The 13,635-nt window shown below is 45.4% G+C and overlaps 1 protein-coding gene across 1 annotated transcript in view; it reads right to left on the bottom strand.

Moving 5' to 3' along the window:
- The window catches only part of LOC106497169 (antigen WC1.1-like), a 30,320-nt gene extending 22,268 nt beyond the window's left edge, over nt 1-8,052 (bottom strand). The window contains exon 1 of the mRNA XM_013957982.2: nt 7,983-8,052. Within this exon, the coding sequence (XP_013813436.2) occupies nt 7,983-8,052 (70 nt within the window). The remainder of the gene's footprint in view (nt 1-7,982) is intronic.
- Between the last annotated feature and the right edge of the window lie 5,583 nt (nt 8,053-13,635).

Raw genomic sequence — 13,635 nt, forward strand, 5'->3', positions numbered from 1 at the left:
CTTTCTAAGTAGTCCCACACAATGTTTGAAGTTTGGGAATTGTGTTTGCATTCACAAGTTTGAGCTAACTACACTGCTAAAATGTAAGCTATTTCTAAAGACAGACAAATTTTCTCTCCCCCTGCGCAGTCAGGGCTGGGAAATGTCCCTGCTGTGGATTCACAAAAGCTTAATCAGAAACTCCTCCTTTTTCTCCATTGTTCTACCATGTCTGATGATATCCACCTGAAAATGTTTACTGGGCACCAGTTTCTTCATTCCCATGCCCAGTACGTTGTGAAGAAGCAACTGCCATGTCTGCTTCAACTTCTTCCTCTCAGACTAACTATTACTTGCAACTCAGTGTCCCCCAAACTCTTTATCCCTTTCCTCTTCCCCAGCCCTTGCTATGGGGTCCCCTAATGATGGGTACCTGAAGAGAGAAGAGGGCTACTTATGAGGATGTCATCAGGGAATGGGAAACTTTCTTGGGACATGCAGCAGCATAAGTGGGAGACAAGCAGGTAAGCCTTCATGTTGTATCTGCCATTCATGCCCCACTGTCTCTTGGAATGAGACTGATCCCCAAAGGACCATCTATCCCTGCTCTGCTCCTTTCCCTGTTCCTGCCATTCCGTGTGCCTCTGCTCCCAGGCCTGCCTCTTCCAGTGGTATGGATACACAGTTCACAGTCCTGTGACCTGGGGACCCACAAAATAGCATTATGGTCATCACAGATCATATGATGGAAAAGAGTCTGATAGAAGAGAGAAGATGAGATTTCCTTGCTTATGATGTTGGGCTGCTACTATAGATACTTCAAGGGATTATACAGTAGTCTAGCACAGGGACTTAAAGGCCAGAGAACACAGGAAGAATTTTGTTACATTCAAATGCAGGAATGATGGATGGGACACAGAAGCAGCTCTTAGGAAACCAAGCAACACAAAGGCCTTCTAGGAGGGCCCAAGGAACACAGGGGAACAGGTTTGAGTCTGCATCTTACACAGACACAGAAAATATTGGGAAACCTGAAGTGTATAACCTAAGACATAATCACATGTAAAAAAAAAGTGGACTTTTGCCCAGGAATTTTTTGTTGAGGCACTTCTTGACAAATTTTCAGTATTTTTTTCCCAGTGAGGAATTTTAAGGCAAGAATTTTTGAATATCTGTTCATAAAAAAGATTCTTTATTTGCAAAAAGATTCATATTTGTTTGAGGAAAAAGTATATATGTTGAATTAATATTCTGAATCCAGGTAGACATCTGTAGATGTTTGTGAAAACAAGTGGTGAAGCAAAAAATAATGAAAAGATATCTTCTGCCAAGTTCAGTTGAGAACAGTCACTGTTGTATTTAAGCAACAGTACAGATGACATTCATTACGTTAGGTTTTATGATAGAAAGCTCATCTCTACATGTAAAAAAAGAGCACTGAGGAACAATGGCAGATGGGATAACCCCAATAACCCAGTCAGAGAAATGAACACCCTGCCCCGGCTCCTCCCAGAGCTGTCACAGGAGAGCCAACAGCCCCATTGTCTAGACATGAAACCCACCAGTTGAGTCAACAGGATAGGCTCTCTGGGTCACCTTACAATCTGAGGAGGGTTACTGTCTAAAGGTTATGGGACACATTATGGGATGCAGGGGAAGAGATCTTGAGATTGCACAAAACTTATTATGGGATGTTTAAGGGAGACACCAAAGAAGGAGAAAGGGAATGGTCAAGGTGGTTTGGGGAGGAACAAGCGTGGGAAAATAAAGGGATAAGGGGATAAAAGGGGCCGACTGCATGTAAACAAGATGTTGGTCAGTATGCTTGTCTGACCATGCCCTGCACCTCATCAGTGTGGTCCATCCTGTCATCTTACTAAACTCCATTTCTGTTTTCCTGGGTGAGGGGGCGCTCTATTCTGTGCACATGTGTGTGCATGGAGGTCTAAGTGCCAGCAACTGAAGTCAGACCACAGGTCACAGGGGCATGTGTGTCTTCAGTGTGGCATTGGAGTGGGTACCATGGGTCACAGGGCCCATATGTCTGGAGTGACAGAAACTGGAGACTGCACTGAGTGCAAATCAAGGGCCAGGAACTGGAGTTGGACACAGGTCATAGAGGCTGTGTGTCTGTGGTGCCAGCAACTGAAGTGAGTGAGGGTACTGTATGTCAGTGTATGATAGATGGTGAATATCAAGTCAGACTAGCCAGTGAGTAGGTTAAGTGGCTTGGGAGCCAAATGTATGTGTGTTTCTCTGGAAGAAAGACAACTGGAGGAGCTGGCTACCAGCGGGACCAGTGGTTCCAGGCCAACTGCTGGAGTGACCTTGGGGCCTGGGGGTGGACTGTGTGTGCATGTGTGTTTGCGTGGGAGGTACCTGGGGAGAGGGAGGATCCAGGGCCAGCTACTGGATGGACTCACAGTGTGTGTCTGTTGGTGTGTGCAAAGGCATCTGTACCAGCAGTTGGAGGGGTCTGTGGGCCTTGGGGACTTACATGCCCAGGTGCCAGGAACTGGGGAGAGGTGGGGATCAAGAGCCAGTTACTGGATGGACTAAGTGTCTAAGCCCAGCTACAGGGCATTCATGTGGTTGTGGGGGTGAAGGGAAATGCATGTGTGTGTGTGTGTGTGTGTGTGTGTGCATGCGAGTGAGGCGGTACCACCAACTGGGGTGGAGCTGTGGGCCTTGGGGGGCTTGTATGTCTGGGTGCCAGCAAACAGAGTAGGCCAAGGTATTCAGGGGCCAGCTAGTGGATAGACTGAGTATTTAAACCTGGAGGGATCCATATTGTAGATATTTCCCACTAACAGACTTTCATCCTGATCAGCCACGAAGGGAAACACAATGAGGCCATTGGTGCTGTTTGTGTTCGTGTCAGTGTTGAATGTTTGTGTCTGTGCTGATCTGTGTGGCCAGCCATGTATGTGGGTATATGTGTATTATATACCTGTGCTTTTGTGTGTGCCTACTGGGAATAAATGTTCAGCCTTGCTACTGGTTGGACCTGGGGGCATGGTGCTGCAGTAACCTCGCCTCTATTGTGCTACTGGAATCAGCAAGTGCTAACACATTTTAAATACATTTACATTTTGGATCCCTAGTTTTGGATGCAGGGATAACAACATTTTATGTTTTTTTATGATGAAGCTCAAAGAATGTATTGTACGTACCCTAAGAAGAGACCATTATGCTTATGTATCATTTTGCTACATGGAAGAAACTCTGCAGAACAAGGAATGATGTCTAGCAATATTCCACAATGCTTTGTGTCTTGTGTAAAAATTTCAGGGGTCTCTAACAAATCACTAAGTATGCTTGCACATTATCCAGAATATTTATATTCCAGGAATAGGCAATCTACAAGCAGCTAGGTGCACTGGTGTCCATTACATGTTTCCAGAGGAACATATGAACTGTGTCTGCACAAGAAAGGATTTCATGGAGCAGTTTATTAAGCAGTAATCACCAGAGATTTAAACAGTGATAGCATGAGAAAGATACATGCCTTAAACCTTGAGATACAGGCCAACTTGAAATGAAGAAAGGTGTGCAATTATTTCATGGATATAAATGCTTAATTGAATTACAAATAGAATATTGTAGCATTTGAGAGGAATTTTGTCTCAGAGGAATGGAAGCTTTCCTGTATTTGTGATGGAACTAAGAAGTCTGGGGACTATTTTAAGTATGTCTGTCAAAATCATTCTGTACTGTACTGCTCACCACGTTTATCTGTAAAACATTACTGTCAGCTCATGCTGCCATTGGAATCAACTTGTTGGATGTTAGGTCTGTGCTTCTCAAAAAGAAAACTTAAAAGGAGAAAATGGGAAAAACATGCTATGTTAGCATTACTGAGCATGTGAATGACAAGCCACTGAGGTTCAGAGCATGAAAGAGAGCAAGACAAAATGGCTGGAAATTCAAATGGTAAAAAAGCACATTCAGGACCTTGATATTTCCAGGTTCAGGACAGATGACAAGCTAAGTGCATGCAAAAATCAGGGAGATCTTGGCCGCTGCACCAGATACTCCTCCTGAATTTGATCAGATTTGAATTTTAGCATGTTATGGAATAGAGAAGTTGCTGAACAGGGCTGGAAACTTCTTCCAGGGCCTGGAGATTGATTCAGGTTGATCAGATAGCTATAGAAGGATGACAGGATGCTGCTTAAGAAGCCTGGTAACTTTGGCCCCAAATTAGAACTGTTTCAAAACCTGACATGCAATGGAAAATTAAAGCCAACATTTATGAGACACATTTGATCCAATTGTCAGGTCCCCCCAGGGTGCACTAATAGGCCTTAATGGCCCTGACCTGCCTCACCAGGGGTCTCTACCCACTCACCCTGCCCATGGGTGCAGGGCTCCATTTAAGCTCAGGCCTGGTCCTTCTGTCCCTGCCTGAGCTTTGTTGTAGGTGTGCCTGTCTCCAGCTCTGCCACAGCCATGCCGATGTCTGGTCATGGGCCCTGCTGATCTGGACCCTGATCTGCAGACTGACTTCCTGGCTTGACCTTGGACCTACCTCCTCACCATGAACTTGCCTGATGATCTGGACTCTTGGTTGAACCTGGCTACCATCCCCAGGTCTGTCCTGCTTGCTTCACTCGGATACTGTGGGGCTGGGCCATGGCTGGTAAGGACATTGACCTGCTGGCCATGTTACTGCACCTGGCTCCTGGCTCCCTGTCCCTTAGGAAGCAGCCAGCGCTTGCTGTACCCTGACACCAACTATCCAGCTTGTGATTCATAGGTGTTCTCCAGGGATAACACAGTTACCCAAAACAGCCACAATTCTTAGAGAATAACACTGCAATGGAAAGAAGAAAGCTGTCTGAACCTGACCAGGTGACCAAGAGAAACATGCAGTACTCATTATGATTCAGCACTGGGCAATGTAAGTGAATATAAAACAGTGCAGTCATGCAAGCCTTGCAGATAGTCCAGAAAGACACCTCTTGGAGATCCTCTCAAATCAATGGTAGTATTTGATATGAGACAAAAGATAACAAAATTGCACTAAAAGCTCATCAGAGAACTTTAGATTTTCCTGGAAAAAAATTTAAATTAATCTATCTCATCCTTTCTCCCTTCCTCAAAAAAGAAAGGTGTTCCTATAGCGCCACCACCCTGCTTGCTGAAACAAGTTTAAATCATTTTGCTTTCAAATTTAAAGCATATTAAATTATTCTCTCTATTCCTCATGAGTATGCCAGCCTTACCCCACAAACTGATGCTGATGTAGCCACACTCTTCAGCAACTAACCATTGTCACATTTCTCATTCCAGAGCACACTGATAGCTGTAATTCACTAAGAGGCAATTCCATCCCCACGTGGCCTGTAGCATGATTACCCCCCGCTTCACCCAATGAGGCTGCATGTCAGGACACAAGTAGTAAGGCTGCACATCAGGACACAGGTAATATGGCAGTGATACATGATCTGCTCTTGGACATCGGCAAAGGTTTTACTCCTGTGCTGACACTGCTGGACTTCCTTATGATTTCCTGCTTATTGTTTAGATTCAGTAATACAAAAAGTTCATGGGAGATTATTTAAATGATTGATAACTAATAACTTCTAGAGACCATTTTTCTGCAAACTCTCTTCTCTCCTCAAATTTCCTCAGTAAGAAAGTCTCTAACATATGTAGCACCAGCCTCTGATAACTACAAATACCTTCTTAGTTGCTACATATTATCTCAGAGAGAGTATAATCTTCCTGTAACGAGTCTTGAAGAGTCTTCCTGGAAGATGTCCTGGACAATGACCCATAATTTATTTGAAGAACATAGTCCAGAAAAGAACTTTCTAAGCTAAAAATATATACTTTTAAAAGAGAGATCATTTCTAAGAAAAGCTAAATTCAAAGTACATGATTAATGGACTCAGATAATCTATTTCCATTAGCCATTCTCAGGGGTTAAAAAAACCAAACCAAAACAAACTCATCACTTGACTGATCTACCTCTGCACTTAAATTTTTAAATCTTCTAATATTGTTTTCAACACACAATGGCATGCAATGCTGGATGAAGAGGTGATGCTAGGCATAACCTAAGCAACAGTTCTTCATTCTCTCTAATCAAAACTGTCATTTGTTGTAATCAGTTTCATGTGAATTTTTTATTTTACCTACAAACATACTCTCGTATCTTTCCTGATGCTGCACAGCATATCCCACAACTGGCTTACTTGAATTTAATGATACTAGTCACAGAGTGAGGTTCTGTCCAGAGAAGAAGGCATCAGACTGTGCCTTGACCCAGCTGGAGATCTGGTTCCCCTCACTGGCTAGGGATAAGAATAAGAAGGCATGCACCCCTATACCCAGATACCCCTCTGAAAGCCAGGGCCATATCTGAGCTGCCTCAGTCTCAAGTGACAGCTCACTTCCCAACACCTGTGCTTCTTGCATTGCCTGCACGCTGCAGTCTCCCTGCAGCCCAGGAGGGGGCTGAGGTACAGTGTTGAGAATGCAAGTGGTACTGCCAGAGCCAGAGCCAGAGCAGAGCAGTGGATCATAGATGCTGATAGTGATGCCAAGATAAAGCTACTCTTGTCTGCTTCTGTTATCGAGTCACTCTGGTACTCTTTCCTGTTATTGAAAAGAAGTTGGCAGAAAACTCACTCTCCTTTCTACAAGGCTGCTCAGTCCCCACTCAAACACTGCTCCAGAGATGTCTAATACAAATGTTTAATATGATTTTTGACATTCCTATTGCACAGAGAGGCCCATGCCTCCTCTTCTCATCCATCTATACTGTGACTGCATCCACACAGCTGGTGGGAACCTCTAAGACTAGGGCCCTGCTACTTTGAACAAAGTATCAACCATGCAGTCTTGTTCTCTGTTAGAGAATATCGGACTGAAGCTGTCTAGAATTAATTGCTTAGCATAACTTGCTTAGCATTAGTAGCTAAATTTGCTGCAGCCTTAGGCCTCAGGCTTTGAACTTTTACTTAGATAAGTAAAAGGGGGCCCCAGAGCTGGTTCAAGCTGGAGGGATAAAGAAGTTGCACAGACAGCAGGAGTAGCCAACCTTGAAGATAAGAAGCAGCCTGCCTAGAGACAATGAAGGGGCCCAGTGAAGAAGGGGAAGAACCCAGACATAACTATTACTATTGGTCCAAACTATCGCTTAAGGTGTGGGGAATTTAGATTGTAAGGGTATAATTGCCCAGGGATTTCTTTGTTCGGGGTCCCTCTTCAGAGGCACCCAGCTCGAGCTGTAATTACCACACGTGTATCATTAAATTTTATTTCTCTTCAATCTGACTTCGAACTTCTGCCTCAGCAGGAACCTAGGGTCGGACCCTGTTATGGAGGCCGGTGAGCCTGATTTTCCATAACATTCTCATCATCCAGAGATGCAACCACTGGTCACTATACCACAGTACCATGTCCATTTGTATAGAGACAAAAATAGGGATTATAAAACCTGGGTTTCATCATTAGCTTCAAACATATCCACATAGCTGTAGAACAGCGAAGAGACAGTGGTGAACTCCAGATACACAGGAACAACTGAGGGGAAAATATGTGACCCAGCCAAACTCACTGGACACACAGAGCGCAGCAAAATCATTTTAACTGATGTTGAATAAAGACCTGGAGTTATTCACTCATCTATGCAGAGCTTGACAGGGGAGGCAAGACAGTAGTTCAGATACCCTCTTAGTTTCCATTATAGCTTGTCTGTTTACCAAACACCTTTAAGCATTGGCGCAATCAGTTTCACTATAGTCAAACTTGGACTCATGGTCCTACAGGAATAGCTGGTCACTGATGTCTGAGAAAAATACAGAACTATTACAAATGGCTTACTGTTCTTTCTATCAGAATCACCAAGGAGATTTAACTGAAGATGAAAAGATATTCAAACACCTTCTTGACACTTTGTCTTAGAAACTGATGGAGCAACAACCCATTTATACTGAATTTAAATTCTCTTCCTTGCTCATTAACTTATGCAAAATAAAGCATTTACTTACCCAAAGAGGCCTGAATGGAGAGGAGAAACAGCCACAACACTGATATTGAAAGATGCCCCTTTGTTGCCATCCTGATTTCATCCCCAGAAGAAACTTCAGTGTCTGTTAGGCACTGCCTAGACCAAACTCTCTGCAAGGGCTTCTCTGTATCTGACAAGTGACTACAAAAAAGGAAATATATAGATTCACGTGCTAGCATCAGCTGCACTAAGGAACCAATAGAAATAATGTTCACCTTTTTAGACATTATCAATGGATTAATCTCAAATCTGAAAGAGCCAAAACCTCCAATAAAATTCAAAAATTGTGGCTATGACCATATATGAATGATGATTGTGCTTCTGATGTCATCACTGATATAGTCTTGTTTTACTGTGGGACCAACATCTGTGGTACAGGTACAGCAGTATGTAAAATGGTTATTTCTCACCTGACAAAGCAATGTGAAAACACATAACACTGTTCATTTTATGAATCACTTTGGAAGAGAACAAGGGGAAGAACAATCTCTAAATTTGTGACCCATCAATCTCCTTGGGAGCAATTGTATTCTCACTATAAAAAATGTTGAAGTGGGGTTCTATCACTGGTGGTAGTCATGTGAGTAAGAAATGACACCCGCTCTTTCTTAGCAGTGAGCACTGCTGAGGGTTTCCTTCTTAATTTAAAACTTCAGAGCTGTATGGGTAGAAGCTCTTGAAAGATCATCTTCCTTAGGATGCGAATTACAACAGTGGCAATATCATAGGACTTCCTGTTTCCTGTGCTGAGTTCTTTTTGTTGTTTCAGGTTATGTGTGATCATCACTGGTAATTCCGTCCACTCTCTCATTCATTTTAGAACACTGAATTTAGGGCAAGATTTAAGGCTCTTGTGAATCATAACCGTGGCTACTTGACTCATTCTCAGCAACTGGAAGGAGTTGCAGAGTGCTGTCCATTTGCATGAGTCTGAATACACAATCATCTTTATGTCACTGACACATTATTGTCAGTGCTCATGTTGCCTGGTGGCATCTACCTGGTGTTCATCCAGAATTCCAAGTTCAGTGACACCCAGGCTGTTAGGGCCTTAGTGCACTAACAAGCTCTGCGAATTTTTTCCCCTCTCCTAGGGGTTTGGCTGCCTGTGTTCATGGCCAGACTTCCCTGATATATGTTCTGAGAGCTGAATGAACTGTATTCCTTCACAGAAATGGAAATGGGCACCTAGGCCACAGGTTTGCAGCTGTTTCTGTGTTTCCTAAGGAGCTATTTCAAGACATGCTGTTCCCCAAGCAGTACGGCTGGCTGTGATGCAGTGACAGATCTGCCAAATCATCATTTGGTCTTTCTACACTAGCACAATATATTTGAAACTAGGCCAGCTACATAACTAATGTCGCATACCGGCTCCAGGAAATGTTCTCAGGAACACTTTTTGTCTACACTTGCTGATATCTGGGCTTCTGCAGCAGGACATGCAGCTCCCCGGTAAACATCATAATGTAGCCAAATAAATACCCAGAAATGAGCAGGCTACTTTGCAGCATATGAGACTTCTTCTTGTTGTTTTCATAGTGGGACCATCAGGACAGCTTATCTCACATTGAGGAAGGGAATCTCTGGAGGACCATGAGCCAGCCAAGAGAGATCAATTCTGTTATTATCATATTGATGACACATCTAGAATTGGAGCTGAGTGAGTACCATTCTCTCTTCCAGAGGGCCCTGTTGGCATCTGTAGGGGTACCTTCTGGCTAAGGATAGCTTCTTCTCTGTTCCTCAGCAAGAGAATCTGGTGTTGAGGCTTCAGTTCTCTTTGTCCTAACTAGGAGGAGTAAATGGGCATAACCCATTGTTTTCCAGCTTGCAAGGAAAGGAGGAGAAAAATAAATATGGGGCAGGGCTCCAATCTGGTTGGAGCACAGAGTGAAGCTTTTTTGCTTTCAAGCTCTGTCCATATACATGAGATACTTATCTTCCTGCAAAATGGGCATACCTGGTGTGAACAGCCCAATAAATAGCCCACTGCTCCATGAGAGAATATCCGGTTTATTCCATAGGCACACTGAGAGATTAGTAGGGTAGAAGAGAGGGTTCTGTGCCCTCTTTTGATGGTCCTCAGTTCTGCCACTTTCCATCTGCTAAGAAATGCAGCACGGGGAACTGAAGCACATAAAAATGTTCTTGCAGCACGGCTTTGAAGCAGATTGCATTGGTATCACCCATGGATTGTGCAGTGAGAAGAGTTGGGAGACTTGTGAGGCAGGAACCCACAGCTGAGAGGTGTGTGGGGACTGCTTTCACACAGACTCAGCTAAGACAGCAAGTATCATGGGGATTCATCTCCTAGAGCAAACAGAGAAGGATGTGGTTAGAGGTTCACCTCATATTTCAAGCAATCAGCACAAGTATTGTCCACAGTGCTAAATAAAAGATCAGATGCCAAGTGGCACAGACTGACTTGTGCCAACACTGCATAGGGCTAATTCTCTCTATAACATATTTCTCTAGAAGTGGGCCAAAAGAAAGCTAAGGGCTGAAACAGCACCTGTGCCACAGACAGAGGTTAAGTGCTTGAGTCTGCTTGCTTATTGAGCAGTACAGGGGTACCCAGAGGGTCCCTCCCATCCCTCTCTTCTGCAATGGAAGCACTACCTGATCTTCATGACATCTGCCAGGATCCACCCCCATGGCAGCATGAAGGATCCCTCCCCTTGCACTTAATTATGAGGAAGGTATTAGAGCAGGAAGTCAGTGAGAAAAGCCCCTTCTTGAAGGTTGTAATAGACTTGCTTGCTAGAAGAGTTTTCAAGACCTTAGGCAGAGGCCTGGCAGTACCAAGCAGTCTTGGGGGAGGTCTTCTGGACAGCAGTTGTATTGGAGGTGACTAAGAAGGCCCATCAGCAACCTCTGTGCTGGCTTATTTGCACGGCCCAAGAGCCTTGCAGGATTCAAGGTATGTACATTAGTGCAGGACAAGCAACAAGGGAAGCAGTGCAAACCCTTTTAGAAAATGAGAAATGAAACATGGAAAATGCTTGTTAGAGAACATCTCCTGAGGAACAGAGGTGAAGTAGAGAAGGTCATAGTTAGAGGGGTGGGAGATCATGGGAATAGGTACTCCAACTGTTCTGGCACAGGAATGTGGTACTACTGTCTAACAGATAGGCAAGCACTGTCCAAAGTGGCCTGCAGGTCACAAAAAGCTTGGTGACTCTAGCCCCACTGCTTGCAGGTTTGGTTTCATCCTACTGCATACCAAGGAGCCCTCCTTTCAGGAATTGATTCAAGCTCTACTTCAGAGCTTTCAGGAGGCCTAAACAAGGAACACTAATGTACACTGTTTCCGTCCCTTCCCCTGCCCTCCAACAGCAACTCTGGTGGGGGGGGGAGCAACAGGAATGCCATCAACTCCCGAAGGTCTAGGCACATCAACACTAAACTTTACTGAACCTCCCACAGAACACACCAGTGGCAGCCTCAGCCAGTGGCAGCTCAGCAAAGGTGAGCTGCTAGGCCTGTCATTTGCAATTTCCTCACTATTGCTGCAGAAGAGCACTTAGGTCTTGCTGTAAGCAAAGGGATGGCTTGAGGGAGGCTTGAGGCACCGGGAGGGCAATATGCGGAGACAAGGGAGCACAGGCAGGTGGGGTCTCCCTGGGTTTCTGCCTGGTTTCTCTTGTGGCACCTGGAACCACATCAACTGCCTGGCTGAGATCCACACATTTTGTGGATTGCAATGGGAGAGAGAGAAGAGCTGCTCCTGCAGGCAGTGGTTTAGGCCAGTGGTATCTAGAACAGAAGTAGGGAGTTGATGGAAAGGGGGAAGGCTTGCCACCTCCTCCGCCTGGGCCGTGCTGCAGTCTCATCAGATCCAATCTGGTGTCCACTGCAGGAAACGAAGTCAAACTCAGCTGTCCTGGCCCTCAACAATATGGGATAGCAATGGGAAATTGGGGGAAACCCATGGACTGGAGGAACAAAGCATCCTACCTCAGCCTGCAAACTGAAACGCAACTCAGCAGCACCACTGAGATGCCAAAATAAGCCAGGTGAAGGGTATTGCCACAGGTCCAGCTGATATTACATGGGAACCCTGAACTTGCAGGAACTCTGATTCTGCAGCTACCCTTACTGAAGGGAGGGACTCCAAGACTCAGCACACCAGATCTTCATAGCCGCTTAAAAGGAATCTTGCAGTAGCACTAAGTCTTTTGTTCCAGGAGTGCAGCCCTCCCAGGAAGAGGATAGCTGTGAAGTGCTGTGCAAGAAGAGAGGATAGTGTGGTCCTCTCTGGTTTTACTTTTAAGTGGGGAAATACTAATTTATGTTATAAAAAGCACCACTGAAAAGAGTCTGGCCCCATCCTCTTGACACCCTGCCTTAAGATATTTGTATACATTGATAAGATCCCCTCTCAGCCTTCTCTTCTCCAGGCTAAACAGGCCCAGCTCTCGCAGGCTTTCCTCATAAGAGAGATGCTCCAGTCCCCTAATCATCTTTGTAGCCCTTTGCTGGACTTGCTCCAGTAGTGCCACATCCCTCTTGTACTGGGGAGCCCAGAACTGGACACAGCACTCCAGATGTGGGCTCACCAGGGCTGAGTAGAGGGGGAGGCTCACCTCCCTCGACCTGCTGGCAACACTTTTCCTGATGCACCCCAGGATACCATTGGCCTTCTTGGCCACAAGGGCACACTGCTGCCTCATGCTTAACTTGGTGTCCACCAGCACTCCCAGGTCCTTCTCCAGGGAGCTGCTTTCCAGCAGGTCAACCCCCAAACTGTACTGGTGCATGGGGTAATTCCTCCCTAGGTTCAGGACCCTGCACTTGCCTTTGTTGAACTTCATGAGGTTCCTCTCTGCCCACCTCTCCAGCCTGTCCAGGTCTCTCTGAATGGCAGCACAGCCTTCTGGTGTCTCAGCCACTCCTCCCAGTTTTGTATCATCAGCAAACTTGCTGAGGGTGCACTCTGTCCCTTCATCCAGGTCATTGAGGAAGAAGTTGAACAAGACTGGACCCAGGACTGACCCCTGGGGGACACCGCTAGCTACAGGCCTCCAACTAGACTCTGAGCCACTGATCACAACCCTCTGAGCTTTCTGGCCGTTCAGCCAGCTTTCAATCCACCTCACTGTCTGCTCATCTAGTCTGCACTTCCTGAGCTTGCCTACGAGGATGTTATGGGAGACAGTGTGGAAAGCCTTGCTGAAGTCAAGGTAGACAACATCCACTGCTCTCCCCTCATCTACCCAGCCAGTCATTCCATCATAGAAGGCTATCAGATTGGTTAAGCATGATTTCCCCTTGGTGAAGCCATGCTGACTTCTCCTGATCACCTTCATTTCCTCCACATGCTTGGAGATGGCCTCCAGGATGAGCTGCTCCCTCACCTTTCCAGGGATGGAGGTGAGGCTGACTGGCCTGTTGTTTCCTGGGTCCTCCTTCTTGCCCTTTTTGAAGACTGGAGTGACATTGGCTTTTTTCCGATCCTCAGGCACCTCTCCTGTTCTCCAGGACCTTTCAAAGATGATGGAGAGTGGCCTAGCAATAACATCTGCCAGCTCCCTCAGCACTCGTGGGTGCATCCCATCGGAGCCCATGGATTTGTGGTGTCAAGTTTACTTAAACAATCTCTAACCCGATCCTCCTTGACCAAGGGAAAGTCT

The sequence above is a fragment of the Apteryx mantelli genome, chromosome 1 (assembly GCF_036417845.1).
Source record: "Apteryx mantelli isolate bAptMan1 chromosome 1, bAptMan1.hap1, whole genome shotgun sequence".
Classification (NCBI taxonomy): Eukaryota; Metazoa; Chordata; class Aves; order Apterygiformes; family Apterygidae; genus Apteryx; species Apteryx mantelli.